Source organism: Amphichorda felina (assembly GCF_050947745.1).
Source record: "Amphichorda felina strain 45539 chromosome Unknown scaffold_5, whole genome shotgun sequence".
In the NCBI taxonomy this organism is placed as follows: Eukaryota; Fungi; Ascomycota; class Sordariomycetes; order Hypocreales; family Bionectriaceae; genus Amphichorda; species Amphichorda felina.
In genome coordinates this window covers 2,821,044-2,842,893 of record NW_028145045.1, presented here as the reverse complement: position 1 = coordinate 2,842,893, position 21,850 = coordinate 2,821,044, and the positions used below count along the sequence as shown (strand labels likewise).

Genomic DNA, 21,850 nt, shown 5'->3' with positions numbered 1-21,850 from the left:
AAGCACAGCAATATATATACCTTGACAATGCCGCCTGTTCCGCCATCTCCGAAGTGTTGAAAAATCCGATAGCTGGGGTGTTCGCTCTGGCATCACCGCCAAGATCAAGCTTATAAATCTACCCAGTCAGCACAAATTCGTTACAGACTCGTCAGCAATTGGGTATACATATTGCCAGTATCGACCATACCAGTTTCTCACTTTGTGATGCCTCTTGGGAGCCTCATGAACAGCAGTGACAATCACATAGACGAACACACATGCAGCTACAGATACTGTACTCGGTCTCCTGCTTTACAGCAGCTCATGGATGCTCGGGGACGACACCAGGATTGGTAACACTAGCAGCAGTAGCCGCCATGGGATGTGTCTCCCCAGCTCTAAGCTAACCGCCCCGACAGAATTCGGAATTGACACACGGTTATTTCCCCATGGTATCCAACTAAGACGTCATGATCGAACTGGAGTGAGCTTTCAACTATATAAATCGTCGCACGATCTAAAAAGGCGGTGTATCGATCAACCAAACGGTCAACTGGAATGATACAACAACGCCTTCCTATCTTACGCAAGACCACATCGCCATTAACATTCAGGGCCTACATTATGAGTGTATAGCTGGATGTAAGGTAACCAGAGAAGAATTGCGGAGGATATGCACGTGTATACACATTAGCCCCAGGGTGGGGAACCAACCAAGGTATCTCGGCACTAACCAGGGGAGGCAAGCTTCCCCAGAACCTCAAAGATCCCCAGATCTTTCCCGGGACGTCCTCTGAATTTCCTGGAGCTCAGAATGGCGCATCTCGACCATATCTCTCGCCCAGTAGACACAAGACTTATGGCGGCGGACAAACTTCAAGGCTGGGTCGAGAATAAACTCCTGTGCAGCAGAGTTTAGCCCGAATTTGTCCATGACCATTCGCCAACATCGGTCGTCTTCCGAAAAGGGGTCGAAGTCCAGGTTAAAATATCCAATAAGAAAGTCGAAAAAGGCCGTTTGGATTCCTACGTCGTCAGCCTCTCGACTGGGGGATCCTGGGGCCTCTTTCGACTAAGACTCCTACAATTCATTAGATTTTTCCTCGGAGAATCCAACGTACTCCAAGGTAGCGCGGGACATGAGCTAAACGGGGATGATCACAAAGGTGGCTTGGTCGTCGAAGTGGACATCAAGGGGGCTTCCTGGCACGTGAGGCGACATACGTGTAATTTCCTGGTGCCGCGGTGGGTGCAAGGTCCAAAGAGGCCTTGGGGTTCGAGGTTTTCGATGTCCGAGGGGGTTAGAACGTCGTATTCAGACATTTTAAATGATGTGGTCCGTTTTGGAGTGCTTAGAACAATGAAGAGTGGATTTGTGGTAGGTGTTGCAGAGTTGACAAATTTCGGGGGCTGTGAGGATTTTGGCCTGTTTACATACATATGAACTTCCTCAAAGCTTTGTAGATGATTATATATCTTCAATCTCCTAACATCTTATGGCTGATCGCGGAGCGAACCTTGGTTACAATATAATCCAACTCTATTCTGGGCGCAGATGAGTAACTATCTGGGGGAAGCCTTCATAATTGCTTCATCTACTGCGTGGGCGCAGCTATGTCCGGTGAATGATACCCATGTCGATGAAGATGTCTATTGCTAGGTACTCGAGGATAATGGTTGTGGCATGGGGTATTATCATCAGTAGGAGCACCTGCCAGCGAGCCGGGAGATGTCAATCTAAAACCTGATATAAGAAAAGGACAGATAAAAAGACCTAGGGCTTTTATGATAGAGAAGAGCATCGGTGGAGTTAGACGCTATCCACGCTCATTGGTCGTTAGAGTTACAGGCTGTCTTTTGGTGTAGCGTGACCGAGTCTCTCCACATATACACAGAAGATAAAGACCCAGGAGTCTAAGATATTCTCCTAGTACATTTTCCAGTGGCGTAGGTTTACTTTATGGAATGGGCTTGAAGAAGCCTTTGGAGATAGATGGGAATATGTGTCTCCGGAGAGGACAGCCATCATCTATACTTTGTACAATGTATATTGTCGAGGGCCCGTCGGTCGTGGTATGTTTATCTAACATAGCAAGACGGACAACAGCAAGTGGGATAGTACATGGGATCATGTACCACTTATACTCAACATAGCAACAACAACACTATCCTCTACCTTCTAAAACCAATACTTACACCCCCAATGCCCAGCAACGCCTCCATCTCCTCGATACTGTCATGCATCTCGCAGGTGATACTAGTGCTCCGGGGCTCACTCCCAAGGCCGATGACGCAGGTCTCGATGTCGCTACTATCAAATTGACAAAATCCCTTTTTAGAGTCATCTTCGGCTTTTAGAACCCAGGCGTAGAATTTCCCCTGATTCTCGGATCCCTTGTCATTCGGGACATCCTCGCCACACTGGGGGACTGAAGTCAGCACATAACTATAGGCAGCGACAACAGGTGCAAAAGGGGCCCTGTATTTCGACTTACGGGGTCGCCATCCGCCCCAATCTTGTACTCGGTGCCGTCAATCTCGATGGTACTCTCGGGGCCGCACCAATTGAGCCAAGGGCCTGGGCTGGGATCATTCTCGCAGCCGCTGTCAATGCAGAAGTCAGGCGCGGTGCAGATATCCTCGCCGTCAATAACAATGAACTCGTGATATGTTGTCTCTTGGTTGGGGTTCTGCCAAGTGCCGCTTTGCATCTCACCCATGGCGGCACCTAGCTTGAAACCCTTCTCGGCATGGGTACCGCTGGTAGCGGCGATGACAACGAGCGCCAGATAGGTACGATGCATCTTGATGAAAGGAAGGAAGATTTTTTGTTAGAGTGTTGGAACTTCTTCTTATTTCTGGGTACTGGCTGACGAGCGTTGAGAGTGTGTATTGTTTGGACTTGGTGGGAGTCAAAGAGTCGGCTGGGGTTAATATAGAGTTAGAAGATAGTGACCGAACCCATCGTCTTCATTTCTGCTCTAGACTCTCACACATTTGAGTACACTACCTTAAAACACACAATAGCTGACATCACGTAGGATTCTAGGGAGACATGAACGGGCTGCCTAGACATGTCCATTGTGACAGACAGAGAGTGGTCCATTTCTCCGTTGGTGGCAATATCCAAACACCAGGTTCCGTAAGAGGATTGATCACCCCACCAACATTACACATGGAAAACAAAGGCCTTTCAAATATATTCAATCATTACTGGTGGGTATGAATTATGACCACATTAACAGCAGGATGGCCAAGGATCCGAGTCCTTCTACATGAATGGGTGTGCCAGTTATTGAGACGCCAATCCATCTGAGGAAGCAACATCGTAGTAGGACTTTGGTACTAGCCAACTTGAAACTGAGGGTCTATGAACCTGATCTTCAGATACATCTTTATGCACTGTAGACGAAGGACTTCACAACTGGCAGTGATCTATTTTTAGCAAGGCATACACAGTACGAGTACTAATTGCGACACCCGAGGTGGGGCTCCAGCCTCCCACCTCCCACCTTCAACCTCCAGCCTCTAGCCTCCAGAAGTCCATGCATGATATTTACGTTCATCTTCTAATCCCTTTTGGAGTCGGGGCACTCAGAAAAAGGCCTGGTTTAGTCCAATTAGCTGCTGTGTCAGCGCTTGGCGATCAGCCAGCGCATCAAGCACCACGCCATAACCAGCACCACCTCGCTATGGTTCTGCCTACCCTTCCAACGGAGCTCATCCTCCAAATATCTCGCTATTTGCAACTAGAGGACTTAGCTGCTCTTGCACGCACATCCTCTGTGCACTACGGTTTTCTCAATCGGGATCTCTACTTGCGCGGCGTCGCTTCAGGTCGCACGTATGATATACTACTCCTGGCAGCGCAAAGGGGGTTGCGCAAAACAGCTGAGCTCTGCATATCCAGCGGGGCCAAACTTCCGTTGGATTTTCAGGGAAATCCACAGCCTGGTCTTCATTATCAACTCTTGAAGACTGCCACCCAGAACGGCTATGTGGATATCGCCCGGCAACTGCTCGGGTGGGATAGCGGGGACAAAGATTATCGACCTCACGAGCACACCATGTTCAGCTTCCTGAAGACACCTCTGGCAGCTGCCGCCTTTCATGGTAACATGATCCTGGCTCGGCTACTTCTGGAGAAAGATGATATCGACTGTAACCTCGCCGACAGTTGGTATTCATATACACCTCTTCACCTGGCTGTCATGGGAGGTCACTCCGAGATGGTCGAACTGCTCCTTCAGCAACACAACATCAAGCCTGACGAGCTGGATGTCAACCGTCGGACCCCACTTTCGTGGGCCTCGGAAAAAGGCCAACTGAAGACCGTTCGGCTCCTCCTGGCGCGCAGCGATGTCAACGTTGAGTCCAAGGACATTGTGGGCAACCAGCCAATCGACTACGCAGTTACGAAAGGGGGGTTAAAAGTATCCAAGGTGGTTCTATTCGAGGACCCAAACCCTGGGACGGGCCCTGGGAGTCGTTCTCCACTCCGGAACTCTGTTTTGTTTATATTGATACACTTTATTTGCTTGGATACTATGATTGCTAAACTTAAAGCAGCTCGTCAGAATCGCAGGCACTAGTGGAATGTTTAATTTCAAGGGTGTTTTAATTTCGCGGTCGACATTTTAACAAGAGCGTAAAATTCCTCCACGAATTTAGACATATTCCCTCCATTCTCCCCACAATGTCCCCCTTTATATCGTGTACCTAGTGATAGCATAACACCGCCAGGGTTTGCATCCAGCCCTATATATCAGAGCAAAGAAAACCCGCCACGGCCCCTCTCCTCGAACCAGAGGCTTACATGAAGCACCCCGAAAATCCTCTCCGAGTAGCCCCGAATCTTAATCAGCGCAGTCGGCCTGATCGAGCTCACAACCGCACGTGTCTCCACAGGACAAGATACACATACCCTGCGCGACCTGGCTGCCGGCAGTACCACCAAAGGCAGTGCAGCCCCTTTTGCATTCGTCCACGCACTTGCACTTGCAGCCAGACTCGCGCTGCTCCAAGACCGCGCGGCGCGCAGCATCGCGAGCAGAGATCCCCATGCTGGAAGCGAGGGCGCCGCCAGTGAAGGAGATGAGGAGGGCAGAAACAACGGTGGATGAGAAGCGCATTTTGAAGTTGTTGTATAGTTTTGAAGGCTTTTATGGGGTAAAGTTCAGTTTGAGACGATATCTGAATGAGAATGTAGTTGAGGCTGGCTGTTGCTGGCTTGTGGAGGATGGTGTTTGATCTGGAGAACCTCTGGTCAACTGAGAAGAATCCCACCCCTTTTATAGACGTCTTCCGTACGATCGTCACCGATGAGACCATCGACCTTCTGAGCCCATTCATACAGCCATGACGTTATGGGCACTCATCATAGCACTGCAGAGGCCAGCGGTCAAGACGGGGATTTCATTGCTGCCTGTACCAGAGGCAAAGCTTTTCTTGCCTTGCTACTATTCATATCTCATATTCTCTGTAGGTCTAAGCAAGTAATGTTGAAAGGTTTGGGGGCCGTGATCTCAACGGTTCGTCAGTATCACTCTTTCACGCCTTTTCCCACAGACCAAACGCGTTCGGGGCAAGATAGCTAAGCAGATCTGAACCCCTTAGGGGCCCACTATGCCTCTTTCCGAGCTCCGAAAATGATGTGTAACAAGTAACGGATAAAGGCGCGGCTATCAATGATGTCAGGGGCGAGGATGACCCAAGATTCAACTAGACAAGAGGCCTGCATTAAGGATCCCCTTCACCTGTGCCACAATGAACATCATCCGCCCCAGCAAACTAACGAGCACACATCTGTAAGCCGTAGCCACGACGAACTCCGCCACGTACAATCATAATCCTTCCCCCAACCCTATGTTTTGGCGTCATATTTAAATTAAAACCCTGTCATGTGTGAAGAGTCACCCATCGGATTGACCCTTGCCGTCGGTCAACCTCATGCTGCATGCGGACTCGCCGACAATACGCCGCAGAGCTTGGGGGCTGAAATCGCAGGAACTCTTTCCGCGAGGCACGATCAGCGCGAGATGATAGGAGCGAGAGGCTCTGGAGCGGAAAACCGGCATGGAGCGGAAAACCGGCATGGAATTGGGGAAGCTAGCAAACCTGTCATCAGCCGCCGAGGCGAAGCACTGGATCCTTGGACTGCGATGTTGGCACGCACGTCGGTGTAAGTTCCAACTTTGGCCCCATCATGGATAAACTAAGACTTCTAACAGTTGAGCCTTTATCTACGTCAATGTTTGGTTTCTTTCAATAGGTTCATTATGTCATAGTAGTCATATAAACAGTTTCCTCTCCTTGATGCAATAAATCCACGTGGAATAAGGCATTTCCTGCCATCGCCAGCCCGAAACCCAACGCTATCCACTCAGAGCGGCACGGACGCAGGTGCATCTTCAATTTAGCAGCGGCCGAGCTTGGCTATTGTCACAAAGATTAGCAAAGACCAGTAAAGAAACTGGGGCCACAGGGACTTAAGTAGTACGTACCCAGAGTGCAGTGACTGTCGGTATAGTGGCCACTGACATAGCATCGGTCCTCTTCGAAGTAGTGCCATCCACTGTTAAATGGTTAGTCGTCTGACGAGCCAGGATATCATCATTCGACTCCCGGGTGGGCACAAACCAGTTCTTAGCACCGTTGATGGTGATGCACTGCCCCGACTTGACGCAGGTAAAGTAATACCCGCGCGTCCAGGAACTAGCGAGAGACACCTTGCTCTTGTAATTGGTGCCAGGCCCCGTGCGGCAGTTCACCGTCTTGGTCCCGACGATCCGGCATAGCTGGCCCGATCGCGCAAAGAGCTCGCCCGCCACGTCTCGCGCTTCGCTCATCTCGACACCGTCGGCGACGTCGGCGACGGGGGCGGCATTGAGGCCGCAGACCAGGAGGGCACCAGCAAGGAGAGAAGTAAGCTTCATGGTGGGCGGATAAGACTGGAGAAGTGTCGATGGAGCTCGGATCTTGTCAGACGGGCTTCAGGGGTTTTTATCATAAGGCTGGAGGGCCATGGCTTCTAACCTTATATAGATTTTGCAAGGCAGATCTCGAGAGATGTCCTGTCATTTGCCAAGATCCAAACTCATGTGGCCCTGGTCTCACCTTGAGAAATTGGCGAATATGGCGACGTTCCCAGCATAAAACACCCTTTCAGCTGGGGCATGAAGCGGGTCTGGCCGCTTGGCGTCGCCGGGGTCTCGAGGTCGGCCGTCAGACGGCGCATCTCCATGCCGCCCCCGAGGTCCCTAACAGTAGCGGTGCTCTCGATGACCTGTTTCAATCATCACATTTCTCAGAGTTTGAATATCGCATTTCTCCATGTGGTAACCCTCATATTCACCGGTTTGCAGGGACCGACCATCCGCATAAACCAAGTCGGCCCACGTCCTTGTGGGGTGTCTGGGATCTGCCTTGCAAGGCGCACAGCCCAACACCGCCAACGTCAGCCGATGATGCACCAACAAGAGACCGAGGATCCGGTACAGGCCAGCCAAAAGTTCTTCAACCCCAGGCATCAATGCTGACAACGTTATAGACTCAACCCATGCCTACACACATAGTCGGCAGCGTGGTACCAAGACGCCGCCGCGGGTAACCGCAACCCCATTGCCACGAAATGTTGCACAGAAAATGGGCACGAGCATACTAGACTTCATAGCGTCGGTAAGAAGATATCTCGGGGTCATGTTTTAAAAGCCCCAGCACTTAGTGTGTAGGCCTCATAGTGATATGGGAGTATCCGTACTACCGCGACTACTAGTAGTATCATGGGCACATCCCCCCTTGACCCATACGCCCGACCATCTGGTTCGGCGATGCGTGAAAGTACGAACACAACTAGAGCTGCCCACCCTGGCTTTGGTCCTGCACGTCATCATCTCTCGGCAACTTGGGCTGAGAAAGACCTGTAAATATTGCAGCTAAATGTTAGCTTGACATAGCAAGGATTGGGATCTCACAAAGTTCAAGCCATCTTAGTTTAGCTACGTCTATAACACGCCAAAGAAAAAAAGAAAAAAAGAAAAAAAATGAAGAAGAAGAAGAAGAAGAAGAAAACACTTGACAAGGGGTCAGAGGGGAAGCTTTAGAGTACTGTTCTGTCTCAAGCCTCTTAGGGCACATTCCAAAGCCCTACAAGGGTCTAAGGAACTTCGCCGGCCCAACGCAGCCCATCATTGCGGATGAGCTAGGGCAACGAGACGACGATAGTGCTTAATAGGAACTATTAAAGCGCAGCATATGCCACCTTGTCGGAAACTCCCCGCGACGTACTAGAGCAAAATATACATTAGACCCAGAATTTACATAGTCGGCGAGCAATATCAAACACTGCCGAAATCACTACTACGCTTTTGGTATGGAAGAGTCTGAATTTTTGGCATAATCTACGTGAATCAAAGTATCATCCATAGGACCGTTAGATTTGTACAGCAATTTAACCAAACCAGTGAGAGAAGTCACCTTCCTTCATTATCAGCAGCTGATGCCTGCATGTATAGAAACGCTTTAACGGCTGGTACCATCGGTATCGGCACCAAGAGAGAGTTCTGGCAGGACTTGTAGCTTGCACACCAAAGAGTGGAAACCCCATTTCAATATCCCGGTCAGCCTTTTGGGTAGAACTCTAGGGTTCAAGCTCTCTCTGAATTACTTCCGCGACCAGTCTGAGTCTTCTGTCTTACCTAGATAGCTCCAACGACAAAGCCAAGCAAAGCGCGAAGTACATACCTTGGGTGATATAAATAGTAGTAAGTATTAGTAGGCATTAATTATGACTCAACGTCAAGGGTTTCTTTGCAGCCACTTCTGGAGTCCGTCAATTGAGTCACGGTAAAAACAAATCATGCAAATAAATGCAGTGAAATCCATATTTCAGGGCGCACGAGTCCTGAGATGTGACGATGCAGCATTAAGAACCCAGCAGCACCCCTGATGGGGAAAACAGTTGCCACATCCAACCTCTAAAAGAATGCTGACCACAATGGACAATTCTTTAACCTCCTTGACGGCAAGGGCATCCGTCTCTATGAGCAATCAGTAAGCTGGAACCGGGAGGGTTGAATAGGAAACCCCTCAGCGCAATGCAAATTGAAGCTAGTGATGTCCCATTCGGCTTCCATAGTGGTCAATCGTTGACCATGGGAAGGCCAAATTGGAAGCTCCAAAGCGGAGGGTATCACATGGTTCAGGGGCACGGAGGTAGCCTCTACCGTGTCAAACCTGTATGATACAGGCGATCCAATAGTGCACAATTCTTCCCATTTGTCGGTAGTCATGTTTGGATACAACTCATATTATGTGTCCAGATCACAGTGGTAAGAGTTTATGAGAAATTTGGTATACTTCCGCGGTACAGGTAGAGTGACAGGGAAGTCCGGTGCGAGGAAAGGTACTATGGTTGTTGAAAAGCAGGTCGCGATGCGAGCCATGTCCGTTGTACTTCTACTTCTAATAGTACTATCTTTGATACTATTTTAATCAAATATCTCGAACTTGGAATTAACAGTGACGGAGCCATAGGTAGCATCAAAACCTTGCATTTTCTAGGTATACTTTGCAACCGTATATATGTGCCCCCCAGACAAAGTCAACTACATATAGCTAGTAGAATACCATCAAAGACTCGAAATGTACACGCTCTACAAGGTGCAAATTATATAGTCGATTTATTCAGTTTTCCCCGAAGACAGCTCCACTCGTACTGTTCGATCCATTTTATTCTTTCTTTGCAGCCTAGTGTTTCCTTTCTTCCAGATTCCCCACCGGAATCGGCCCCATCGGGGGCACTCTCGTTTTTTTCGATCTTTTAACCCAATCAGCGCTAGGCCGTTATTATCTGATCATCTGATATGAATTTGATCCTGTGGGCAGTATCACGTGTGCAAGTGGGCAGAGCGAGCAATTTTGTGCCCAGGAGGGGAACAAGAGTTCCCGATGCCGGCGTTTTTGCACTATTTTCAACACTCCCATTTCTGTCTATTCTCCTTTTTGTGCCAATATTAAAAAGCCACCCCCCACCCCCCAAAAAAACTATAACAAAGAAGCCATCATGGGGTTAGTGTGCCTGCCCGCACTAGTGCCGGACATTAAGGAGGCGTACGACTGCTACTTTGAGGCGTTCAAAGGGGAGGCCATCATCGACATCCTGTTCCCGAGCGGCGTGGACGACGCGTTCCGCGAGGCCCACACGCAGGGCACGGCCGAGTACTGGAAGCACAGCAAGGTGCAGTACACGGTCAAGTGCGTCGACGGCGAGACGGGCGAGGTGGTGGGCATGGGCCTGTGGGACTTCTACCTAAAGCCCCGGACGGACGAGGAGGTGGCCAACCCGGGCGTCGACTGGCTCGAGGGCAAGCAGAAGGAGCGCGCCGAGAAGCTCCTGGGTCCGCTGTGGGAGGAGAAGAAGCGCATCATGGGCAAGCGCCCGCACAGCTGTGAGTAGAGTCTTGGGACGATTTGAGTAAAATTGTATATAATACTGACTCTCCTTTGCAGACTGCCATGTTGTTGCCGTCAAGCCAGAGCACCAACGGCGCGGAGCGGGAGCTCTCCTGACGCAATGGGGTCTGGATCTGGCGGAGCAGTTCAAGCTACCTGTGTACCTAGAGTCTTCTCCCCAAGCTCGCCGTCTGTATTCGAAGCTGGGATTTACTGAGGTCGGCAAGATAGTTCATGAGGGTGCGGTTCTAGAGGAAAAGGACGATGTGGACATCCCGCTATTGGTTAAGATGCCGTCCACGCTGAAAGAGGACTTTCAGACGTGGAGGGTGAAGTACGAAGACTAGGGAAAATAATGACAGCCCAAGTCGAAAATAAATGGATATAAATGAAAAACCAAAGTGCCGTTTCTTGGTGACGTATCAACTATCTACTCCGGTATATTGGCTAGATCCAATGCTTGCATCATTAAGGTCTAGGGTAACAGGAACATCCATTACTGGTAGTCGCACATGCACTTTATTGAATAACACACACATGTATCCATTTACAATATTAGTATAAATCAACTCTAGCGGCGAGAATAGACGCATACGCACTGCATACATGACTGTAATGCGGCTCCCCTGCAGGTCTCATATCGTGGGCGTGTCTCACTCACCACATGCATGCGATGCATTACTACACACATCAACTGGTTGGTTCGCTACAGACGTACTACGTAGTATAAGATCATACCTAGGTATGAGCCAAGCACTCACTGTGTGAAAATTCATCATGAAAATCCACAGCATGCCAAAAGTGCTGGAGAATTACTTCAATTATTGGTGTGGGTATTTGCTCAACTTGGAAGCTGGCAGCCGTCGCCAAGGGCCGTCGAAGGGGCATCGGCCAGCTCCGACACCAATTGGAGGTGGTCGCCGTGTATCGAGCATCCATCAAGCGTCCAACAAGCGTCCAACAAGCGTCCAACAAGCGTCCATCAGCCCACTTCCAGTCGGGTGAAAATGCTTGTTCGTATCATGGACCGGGACTGGAGTCTAGATCCAGGGTCCCCCGCCCCCGCATGAACCGCATCGTGACTTTTTGATTTTTCGACTTCTTCTTCTATCTTATTCTTCCGATCCCTTCGTCTTGCTTTCTTCTCTTGTTCTTCTCATTATCTCATCTCCAAGTATCCCAGACGCAAGCCACACGGCTACACCAACACCGCCACCATGGACGACCAGGACATGAAGCTACCCATCATCGACCTCGACCTCTTCCTCAACAACCCACCCTCGTCGCCCGCCGTCCAGGCCGAATGCGCCCGCGCGGCCAACGCCCTCATCACATACGGCGCACTCATCCTACACGACTCGCGCGTCGCGCCCGAGACCAACGACACCTTCCTCGACCTACTCGAGGACTACTTCGCGCAGCCTGACGAGGTCCTGCGCAAGGACGAGCGCCCTGAGCTCAGCTACCAGATCGGCGTCACCCTCGATAATACCGAGAAGCCCAAGTGCGCCGTCGACGAGCCCTGCCTCGACATCATCCGCCGCCTGGCCCCCGACCAGCGGCCCCTCGACATCTCGGGCCATGAGCCCGACCCCAAGTGCCGCTTCTTCTGGCGCATGGCCGAGGCCCCGCCCTACGAGACCAAGTTCCCTGGCCTCAACGCCCCGAATGTCACCCCCGAGGCCGAGCACATCCGCGACCGCTGGGCACCTACCATGAACCAGTGGGGGACCGCCATGAAGGATGCGTGAGTACTCGGCTTATCCCAACCAAGGCCACCAAGACGTCCTCACTCACAGCCCACCACAGCGTCTCCAAGCTCGCCGAAATGACCGCTCTCGGTCTCGGCCTCTCCCAGGACGCCTTCTCCTCGGCCGGCACATACGGGTACATTACCCTCCTCTTGTCTCCTCCTCCTCCCCATACCGAGGCATACTAACCTTCCCCCGCAGCCCCCACCTCCTCGCGCCCACCGCGTCCGACCTCGTCAAGTACGGCGCCCAGGACACCATCCTCGCGGGCTTCCACACGGACCTCAACTTCCTGACCATCCACGGCCGCTCGCGCTACCCGGGTCTGCACATCTGGGCGCGCAACACGGGGTCGCGCATCCCCGTCAAGATCCCCCCGGGCAACCACCTCCTCGTGCAGGCCGGCAAGCAGATCGAGTACATCACGGGCGGGCTCATCAAGGCCGGGTACCACGAGGTGGTCGTCAACGAGGCGACGCTGGCGGTCGTGGAGCGCCGGAAGGTCGAGTGCCCCGAGAGGCCGCTCGTGCGCATCTCGAGCACCCTATTCTGGCACCTCAACTCGGACCACGACCTGCAGCCCGTGCCGGAGCTGGCGGACAGGGCGGACAAGGTTCGTGCGGAGCAGCAGAAGCTGGGACGGGATGAGGGCGAGGCCGCGGAGTACCCGCCTACCAAGGTTGGGTACCAGGTGCAGGAGTAAGTTATATCTGCCCTCTGGGTGAAGTTCGACTAGGGGACGAATGCTGACAGTATGCCTAGGGAGTTGAAGCACATTGCGTTGATGGCTTAAATGTAAACGATATTCACGACAGACAAGATCACCATATTCAAACATACACATAGCGCCTAATTTCGCAGATGAAAAAAAAATCAATTGCTTTTTCTTCTAACTCTAGACGACGACGACAACCATCATAAACCACGTATCAAGGACATTATCGCACATCATAATTCCTATTCACCACGTCCTATCATCATCAGTCATTTCTACGAAGTCTTCTCCTGAGATTTATCCTTATCGTCACCCTCCACAGGCGACGAAGGGGGCTGCTGGTCATCGGAGCTCTTCTGCCCCTCGGTCGTCTCCGAAACCTCCGTCACGCTAATGTCCTCCCTCCAGAAATCCTTCTTGCCATGGAAGGCACGCACGACCCACGGCGGGAAGAACCCACCGGGGAGGCGCCATGTCCACGGCTCCTTCTCGTCATAGTTGGGGGGCACAATCTTGCCGCGCGTAACCACCTTGATGAGCCAGACGAGGGTGTTGATCAGGGTGTAGGTGCAGACACCGGCGATGAGACCATCAGCAATCGAGTAGGTGAAGGGCATGATCGCAATGGTCAGGAAGGCGGGCACGGCATCGCCGAGATACCTCCAGTTGACCTCGGTGACGGCGGTGGCCATCATGGAACCGACGAGGATCAGAACGCAACCCGTGGCCCAAGGCGGGATCGAGGCGAAGATGGGCGCGAAGAAGATGGCGATGAAGAAGCAGAAACCAGTGACGAGGGACGTGAGACCCGTCTTACCACCTTCAGAGATGCCGGCACCGGACTCGACAAAGGCAGTGACGGGGGGGATGCCAAGAACGGAGCCGATGGAGATGCTGATGGCATCGACCATGTAGGCCATAGAGGAGCCCTCAAAGTCCTGGGTCTTCTGATCGACGAGGCCGGCAAAGCTGGCGACACCATACAGAGTTCCCGTGCAGTCGAGGATATCGACGTACAGGAAGGTGATGAGGGCGAGGCCGAACTGGCCACCATATCCGGCGATGTCCCAGTGCTGGACGTTGAGAATCTTGGAGATGGGGTGGAAGTCGACCACCTTCTTGAAGAAGTCGAACTGGCTGTCGCCAACATCCGTGTAGGGGAAGTAGGTCACCGGGGTGTTGCGAGGCCACGAGATAATGCTGACGAGGGTGATACCAACGATGACAGCTCCCTTGAAACGGTACAGCATCAGCATCACGGTAAGGATACCACCGCAGAAGATACCAATCCACATAGAAGGGTGGCGCATCTTGTCCCAGCTGGGGCAGGTGCCATCCTCAAGCCTGTTCTCGGGAGAGCAGCCGGCAAGCTCGACGGGGGTGGCCGTAGAGCCGGTGATCAGGCCGATGCCTTCGCTGTAAGTGACGCCGATGATGGTCAGGAACATGCCGATACCGACACCGGTGGCGATCTTGATGGTCTTGGGAATGGCTCGTGCAAGCCACTGGCGCATGCCGAAGATGGCCAGTCCGAAGAAGATCCATCCCTCGATGAAGATGGCCGTCAGGGCAACCTCGAAGGGCACGGGGCCAGAGCCGTGGTACCCGACTAATCTTGTCAGATGGATTCGTTGCGGTCAGGGGCGTGCAAGGTACTTACCGACGGTGTAGGTAAAGTAGGCGTTCAGACCCATGCCGGGCGCGACACCAACGGGCCTACGAACAGTCAGCGTCATGGTGAACAACAAATCTAGTCGGATTCGCAACTCACATGTTAGCCAGGAGGCCCATGAAGAAGGTCGCGAGAGCAGAGATGGCGGCGGTGGCAGTAACAGCATCGCGGCGAATGTCTTGGACGCAGAGCAGGTACTCCTTGTCGACGTTGCAGACAGGGTCCTCCGGGGTCCCGGGGCAGACACAGGTGCCGCCCGAGTCGGCGACAATGGACGAGTTGACGGCGATGATGTAGGCCATGGCGAAGAAGGTGGCCAGGCCGGCGCGGATCTCAGTGAAGAAGTACGAGCCCTTGCGCTCACGGGGCTGCGATGGTTGGTGAGCATCTCGTTCATCCCATTCATCCCACGGGATCCCATCCCGTCGCGTCCTGTCGCGTGGGAGAAGCAAGGCTTACATGACCAGAGCCGTCCAGCGCGAACCAGCGGCCGACCGCGCTGCGGGCGACCTTGGTGTCGACAGTTTCCATCCACTTTGAGAGACCCATGATGGCGGCGACAGTCACGACGATGGTCGTTCAAACCGGGTGAAGCGTTCAATCGGCTCTGAAGTCGAGGACGAGGTCGAGGACGAGGTCGAAGGTCAAAAAACGCAGGGTCCGAGGCGAGTAAAGAATTGTGCTTTTGTGGGGCAGCTCTCTGGGCGACTCGGGCGGGCAGCGGAACCAGAGGCTTGCAGAGCGGATCGAGCAGCGGCGACGATACTGTATCGGGTGCCCAGGCCGGCAGTGACTGATAACGACGGCGCGAGTAATGGCGGGAGATATGAATCAGTCGATGCCCTTGTACGGATAGCTCCCGAGAGCCCGAGATGATTTTTGCTTCCCTTTGCGCCGGCGGCAGCGATGGTGATGTGGTCAATGGGCGCACAGCAGGATGCTTGAGGCGCTTCTGTGAAATGGTGCACCGAGTCCACGTTATATGTGCGAGAGGCGAGTTTCCTCTTGGAGTCTCCCCCTTCTGCAAACCTACCCTACCTTCAGGCTTCAGAGAAGGTTCAGGCGATCAGTGGCAGTCCCCGATAGTAGTGGCCGCAAATGCCCCGGACATGACACTCAGAGGGGCAGGGCTGGCAGGTACGCCCCACCTGCTAGAACCCATCTCGAAAGCTGTGGCCAGACCATCGAAGATTTGTGGAAGCCACCACATGAATCACCGCGCTCAAACTCTGTCGCCGGGTACGTAGCTACGTATCGCCATCCCACGCCACCTTGGCGGATATCTCCCGCTCCCGATCTCAGTCAATCCGCGACCAGATCGACGCAGACTGGATGTCGTCGTCAACGTCGTCAACGTCGTCCATGGCTCCATGCCCACGTTCGATCTTCCCAGAGCTGCGGCCAGAGCGAGACATTGCCATGCAAGACGTGGCGACAGGGACAGGGAACGACTCCACAGATAACGATGAGCCCAGCAAAAGACCCACGCCACGCGTGGGAGCTGGCCACTCACGGCCCGTCTGCCGGCAGAGGCTATCGCTGATAATGGCACACATCGCGTGAACCGTCGCTAGTGGCGTTCTGGTTTTACCTCATCAGCATTTATCATCGCTCACGATTTATGGATTTGGTATCACCATCCCGTCCGCGCACCTGCGAGACCCCCAAGCTCATTTAACGATGGCATGCTGAGAAGCACACATCATCAATCACACAGCGCATCCTGTCATCGCTAGTCCGTTCAGCAGCAATTGATAGCCTCGGGATATGGCCTGGGCGGCGCGTCCCGGCTTGTGCCCATCCCTTGGTGAGATAGGATCTGGCCGTTGTGATGGGAAGGTGGCAGGCGGTGGTGGCCGAAGATGATGCCAGTCTCGGCTTGAGATGAAATGATGGTGTATCGCCAGGCGCTGTGATTGCTCGGCAGTTGTAGCGTAGTTGCTACTGTTGGCCGTTGCTCCTAGGGCCGTGGGACGCCGTGACCTTAGACGTACGTTCATCGTCTAATTCCATTCTGTCTGCTGTTGTGTCTCGAGGAGCAGCTGAATGCCCCCCGTGGCACCCTTGTCATGCCACCGTCATGCAGACACGATGCGATCGTGTGTACAGTGTGTGATGCAGGCGCGTCCCCGCGGCCCAACTTCCTGCTTCCTTGAGGTGTGACAACAGGAAGGGGCAGGAGACAAGATGCAATTCATCACGTGCCCAGCCTGGTTATCCTGGAAATCCAGAGTCAAGACGTAGGTTTTCTGTTCGTAAAATATTGACCAGTAGCACAATTGGAGTGCTCATCGGCCAGCACATAAATCATAGTCGCGGTCATCGATGAACAATCGAATTGTCCTACTTCCAAATCTTCACAAGCGGAGAGCGGCTGCCATTGCAAAAGCACACAAGCGTCTGTTTTACATGCCAGTATCCGTACCGCGTCTAGGGTTACACGGGCACGCGGTGGCGCCTCAACGTCGCAATACCGCATACCATACCCGTCCAGCCCCTAATTGGGAAACATTTAGCAGCCTACGTACATACAGCTAAATTAAACACGATCGTTTATGTGATTTATTCGAGTGAATATGCGTAGCCGCTGACGCTGGCGAATTCCGCCTCTTTTGGTCGGTCCGTCCATTTCAGGACAATCAATGCCGATTACGCACCAATTCAAGCACCAGCTTGCCGCTTCCCTGAACCACCTTGGCTGGCCCTCTCCCCTCCTCCGGTTAACGACAACCTGTGGCCAAACTTGATGATCATGATTGCTCTCTGTTGAGTGATGTCCACAACGTTCTCGGGATATAGTTATCTGGCTATTCCTTCCAATGAGATCTTCCAAACATACATATTAAGAAATAATAATAATAAAGGGACAAGGGATTGTTTGGTTAGGCTATCATGCTTTAAATCCCTGCCTGTTTTCTAACATCCAACTTCGCAACTGGGTCACTCAACATTTCAAACCCTGTTTCCACAATCTTTGGCTCGAACCCTTCGGGCATTTTGACATCGTAAGTCAACAGAATCTTAGACAGGGCAATCTTGACTTCGTTACTAGCAAAGAGCCTCCCGGGGCAGAGGGCTTTCCCCATCCCGAAGGCGATATGCTGCGGGCTGGTGGAAGCTAGTGCCGCCCCAGCATTACCAGATTGGCGTAGACGAAGAAACCGGTAGCCGTCATAAGCGGATGAATTGGGATAAATAGAGGGATCCCACATCATGGACGAATCAACGGCAACATTGGTTCTGCGGGGGATCGTTATGCCACTTGGAAGGACAGCATCTCGCAAAGCCTTTCGCTCAAGATTCACTACGGAGTGCGTCTCAGTTAGTACCTTGGCATAGGACTCAATAGATCGACATGGAGTGCACGCATACCCAATGACCCAGGCTTCAACCGTAGAGTCCCCTCAACTGCACTGTCCAAAAGCTGCGTCTTAAAAAGGCCAGCAGTTGTCCATAAACTCTCCTCGACAGCCTTCTGTGTTTCATCTCTGATTTCTGGAATAAATTCTGGATGCAAACATATATCCATCAAGGCCTGCTTGAGCAACTCGGAGGTTGTATGTACCGCACCTATCGCAAATCCTACTTGCGCAGCAGCAGCATCGCAGGGGCGTCCCCCAGCTATAGTCATAGGATAAAAGTTTGCGACTACCACCTATAGTGCCATATAAATATACGAACTTTGATGGCGTACAGATATAGATTTTAGTATAGCAATATACTGTAAAAATAGATATATTGTCAGACGCAGAAGAGACGAGATCGCGTCGACCTGCCTTTGAGGCGCAAAGTCACATGCAATGGGCCAAGGATGGGGCTATATGATAGGGGCTTATAAGACCAGTCCTTCACATCAAGACCTGATATTCTTCAGAGATCAATATAGTTACCTTATACTATGTAGCTATAATGTTACTACTATATTACCGATAGCCTGCCTCATTATATCTCTTTACTCTCCTCCGTATATTGAGTTGGGGATAGACTGCTATACACAAGAACACGAACAAGGGACCCACAACAGCAAAGCCGCTGTTGAGGGGCCTCACAAGTGGGCCGCAAAGGAGGTTTGCCAAGACAAGGGGCAGGGGATGAAGCTATCAACACCACAACAACAAGATGAAGGTCTTGGAGGTTTGGAGGGTTGGGTTAGGTTTAATACCGCTCGTATAGATGATTGGTGCATACGACAAGTCGTCGTAGGCCATGTTCGCAGCCAAAGGCTGGAATGACCCGAAGGTCGCGGCTCACGGAGCAACAAGGTCAATGTGCAAAATGGGCAACAAATGCGTAAATTAATAATGAAGAAATGAGGTATCAAGCATCTGTGCGATTGATCCCCGTCTTATATATATAGCGAAAAACATTCTCGAGCCCTTTCGGGTCGGAATTCCTTGTTATGGTTTTCAGATTGTAACTTTCTGACCATAAAAGCAACGAGCGTAGGCAACACCCAACATAATAACTAATCTTGATAAATAACCTTTAGGTATTAGCCCGTTATAATATATTATAGAGCATATTTTTAAGTATAGTATAAAGTAATTTACTTTATATCTGAGAAAGGTACCAGTATATACTTAATTAAAGAAGACTGACTGCTAGGTAGCTAAGGCTAAACTGAAAGTCATGCTCTTCCCTGTCGACAATTTGTGCAAACCTCATGTATGCAATTTGTCCCAGAGCACATTTTATAGCGGTTATGCCGGTATCCACACAGGTGACATTTCCAGTAGCCACCAAAGTAACTGACAAGACAAGTTCGGGTGTGACCGCAAATCTGGCTGATTCCGTACATATAGGTTACTGTTCTTGTACCGCACATAAGGCGACGTCCAGATGAAGATCTTTCCGCATTGTTGCAATATTGAATTTTGCCAGTGTTCTTTTGGCATCCGCAGCGAAACTGAACTCTGCGCCGTCCACACATTGTTTTAAGCAGGGCGAAAATTAGATAATGCTGGTACGAATTGTAAGCTGGTGGTATCAGCTTATCAGGTACACAACTTTAACCTTGAGGCGTCTCGAGGAGTGATAGAAACAGGAAACAGGACGGCAGAAAGGATATAAAGTCCGAGATGCTCTGTCCCCTTCTTGAAATTCAGATACCTTCCGTCGTTTATATACACCATTCACAATAGAAGGGTGAATGTAGCAAAAGTAACCTCCCCTGCTAGGAGGTTCTGATGCCCCGTCAAAGGCAGAGTGGACGCTACAAACAAGACATCCCTCGTAATGAAGGAGGTCCTCAAAATTAAAGAGACCCTCAGACTCAAATCCAGGCCTTTCAAACAACACGACCCTCGGAACCGAGTCGAGGACAGCCCCGGTGCTCGAAACAGGCGGGACATAGTTCGTATTAGTAGCTGCGCAGCTTTTCCTGTCCCTTTGATGCCCACACCATCGCAAACTATGCACACAGCATTTCATGATATTATTTTGAACGGAATTGGATATACTCTCAGAGCTGCCGTGAATCCGCAATTCAACACCCATCCTGGTGACCTGGTGAGGTGTAAGATGGCCAGTGCTTGTTCTGGGATGCCAGGGATGCCAGGGGTGGCTTGATGCGGCACGTGTCCGTTTTCCGTATGTACCTACTATGTACCTATTTTTTGGCTTTGTTTTTACGACCGTTTTCGTGAGACACCTGTCCGATGACCAACTAACAAGAGGAGGGAGGGGCAGCCCCAGCGGTTCAACAAGGTACGGAGTTTTCGTAGCAACGTACATTAGATCAATCCTTAATAATTAAAAAAAAAAAAAAAACCCCCCACGACTGCCACCCGGATCAAATTTGTTCTCTTCCACGTCGACCGCGATTAACTTCCTTATATATATCTTCGACAAAAGGCTGCTGCGCCCAAATTTTACACTTCTTTCTTTCCATAAGAAACCTACCAGCAGGCACACGATCATACATCAGATTGGAGTCGCCGTTGACATCGTCAAACCTGAAAACATCAACACTCACCGATTATCCAGCCCCGCCCATTTTACCTATCTCAGCCACCACCCTTAGAAGTGCTAAGGATTTCTCTGGCCTCAGAGATGGCGACACCTGGCAAAGATGACGCTGTGCCTGCATTTTGTATGCTTGACTTGTTCGATCACGACGACAACATTGGCTATGTGTTCATGCTCAACGGAGCACGGTTCTACATTACCATCATGGCTGAAAAGCTAGAGGGCGCGGGAGACGTTATAAATGAGTTTAAAGATTTCAAGGACGACCTCGATGATTCCGATAACATGTTTAACTTCGAGGAATGGGTCCTAGGTGCGCTAGACGAATTCACCTGCAAATTAGCTCCAGCCGTGGCCGTTCGGAAGCCGATAACACTTCTTGACTACTTTTCTCCGCCAACATATGCATTTGAGCTTATTAACGATAGAGGGCGTTTACGCGCCATTCAGCAAAGCTACACGCCCGAGATACACGGGGATACGAGCCCTCGAATTCAGATTGTCGACGTCGTGCCGAACCACGACGGTATGCAAACCCCGCAGTCTCTGATCAGAGACGCGCTTTTTCGACCCAGTGCTCTAGGGTCCGAAAGCCTTATTCTTCGCTCTTCCCTTCCATCGGTCCCTCATATTCCCGCATCCCAATTACAGCGGGTAGATGATGCTCTAGGCGACGAGGAGCTAAGCGATATCCCAACCAAGGTACGACGAGTTGGGATAGAGAATGCATTCTTCTTCAAAGGTGGATTTAGAGACCAGGGCTTTCGGCGAGAATTGGAGATACTCTCTCGAATTAATCTCAGTGATGATTTCGAGCCCCCATATCGAACATCAAGGATTACGGCACTTGTATTCTGGGATAATGATGATTCCTGTCTAATGGGATTCCTCCTGGAATATATCGAGGGGGAGACCCTCATGTCTCGGAGAGACGACGCCTCAAAAATACAGAAGACGAAGTGGATCCACCAGGTCAAAGCCACAGTACGACGGCTTCATCGAGCAGGAATCATCTGGGGAGATGTCAAACCGGATAATGTCATGATCAACACCGAGGGCGATGCTATTGTTGTGGATTTCGGAGGTGGTTATTGCCCTGGTTACATCAAGCCAGAGTTCCAGCAAACAATGCAAGGAGACATGATAGGATTGGATCATATGGCTGAGGAAATGGGCGTAAGGGGTGACTGAAATGAATCTCTACCTCCGTTGCTTTCGATTCTAATTCTGAGAGAATTAAATGGAAAATACTGCAATGTATTCACAGGCAATTCTCCCAAGTCCGAGGGATGCAGGGTAGGCGATGGGGAG

At 51.3% G+C, this 21,850-nt stretch overlaps 7 protein-coding genes across 7 annotated transcripts; 3 read left to right on the top strand and 4 right to left on the bottom strand.

The window, feature by feature from the left end:
* Positions 1-2,154: 2,154 nt before the first annotated feature.
* On the bottom strand, positions 2,155-2,786 carry ACO1O0_005722 (uncharacterized protein; the record flags this gene model as incomplete). The annotated part of the gene is made up of 2 exons (XM_083195130.1): positions 2,155-2,403; positions 2,478-2,786. 2 exons carry the CDS (start codon positions 2,784-2,786, stop codon positions 2,155-2,157), a joined length of 558 nt encoding a protein of 185 aa, XP_083050043.1.
* A 1,380-nt stretch (positions 2,787-4,166) lies between these two features.
* Positions 4,167-5,114, bottom strand: ACO1O0_005721 (uncharacterized protein; the record flags this gene model as incomplete). Its single annotated transcript, XM_083195129.1, has 2 exons — positions 4,167-4,387; positions 4,907-5,114. The coding sequence occupies 2 exons, from the start codon at positions 5,112-5,114 to the stop codon at positions 4,167-4,169; spliced, it is 429 nt and encodes a 142-aa protein (XP_083050042.1).
* Positions 5,115-6,397: 1,283 nt separating this feature from the next.
* On the bottom strand, positions 6,398-6,917 carry ACO1O0_005720 (uncharacterized protein; the record flags this gene model as incomplete). Its single annotated transcript, XM_083195128.1, has 3 exons — positions 6,398-6,417; positions 6,486-6,556; positions 6,622-6,917. 3 exons carry the CDS (start codon positions 6,915-6,917, stop codon positions 6,398-6,400), a joined length of 387 nt encoding a protein of 128 aa, XP_083050041.1.
* A 3,128-nt stretch (positions 6,918-10,045) lies between these two features.
* Positions 10,046-10,781, top strand: ACO1O0_005719 (GNAT family N-acetyltransferase; the record flags this gene model as incomplete). The annotated part of the gene is made up of 2 exons (XM_083195127.1): positions 10,046-10,430; positions 10,492-10,781. 2 exons carry the CDS (start codon positions 10,046-10,048, stop codon positions 10,779-10,781), a joined length of 675 nt encoding a protein of 224 aa, XP_083050040.1.
* An 870-nt stretch (positions 10,782-11,651) lies between these two features.
* ACO1O0_005718 (uncharacterized protein) lies at positions 11,652-12,888 on the top strand (the record flags this gene model as incomplete). The annotated part of the gene is made up of 3 exons (XM_083195126.1): positions 11,652-12,181; positions 12,244-12,321; positions 12,387-12,888. The coding sequence occupies 3 exons, from the start codon at positions 11,652-11,654 to the stop codon at positions 12,886-12,888; spliced, it is 1,110 nt and encodes a 369-aa protein (XP_083050039.1).
* A 287-nt stretch (positions 12,889-13,175) lies between these two features.
* On the bottom strand, positions 13,176-15,121 carry ACO1O0_005717 (permease family-domain-containing protein; the record flags this gene model as incomplete). The annotated part of the gene is made up of 4 exons (XM_083195125.1): positions 13,176-14,509; positions 14,561-14,616; positions 14,672-14,940; positions 15,032-15,121. The coding sequence occupies 4 exons, from the start codon at positions 15,119-15,121 to the stop codon at positions 13,176-13,178; spliced, it is 1,749 nt and encodes a 582-aa protein (XP_083050038.1).
* A 5,502-nt stretch (positions 15,122-20,623) lies between these two features.
* Positions 20,624-21,201, top strand: ACO1O0_005716 (uncharacterized protein; the record flags this gene model as incomplete). The annotated part of the gene is made up of 3 exons (XM_083195124.1): positions 20,624-20,852; positions 20,889-21,065; positions 21,191-21,201. The coding sequence occupies 3 exons, from the start codon at positions 20,624-20,626 to the stop codon at positions 21,199-21,201; spliced, it is 417 nt and encodes a 138-aa protein (XP_083050037.1).
* Between the last annotated feature and the right edge of the window lie 649 nt (positions 21,202-21,850).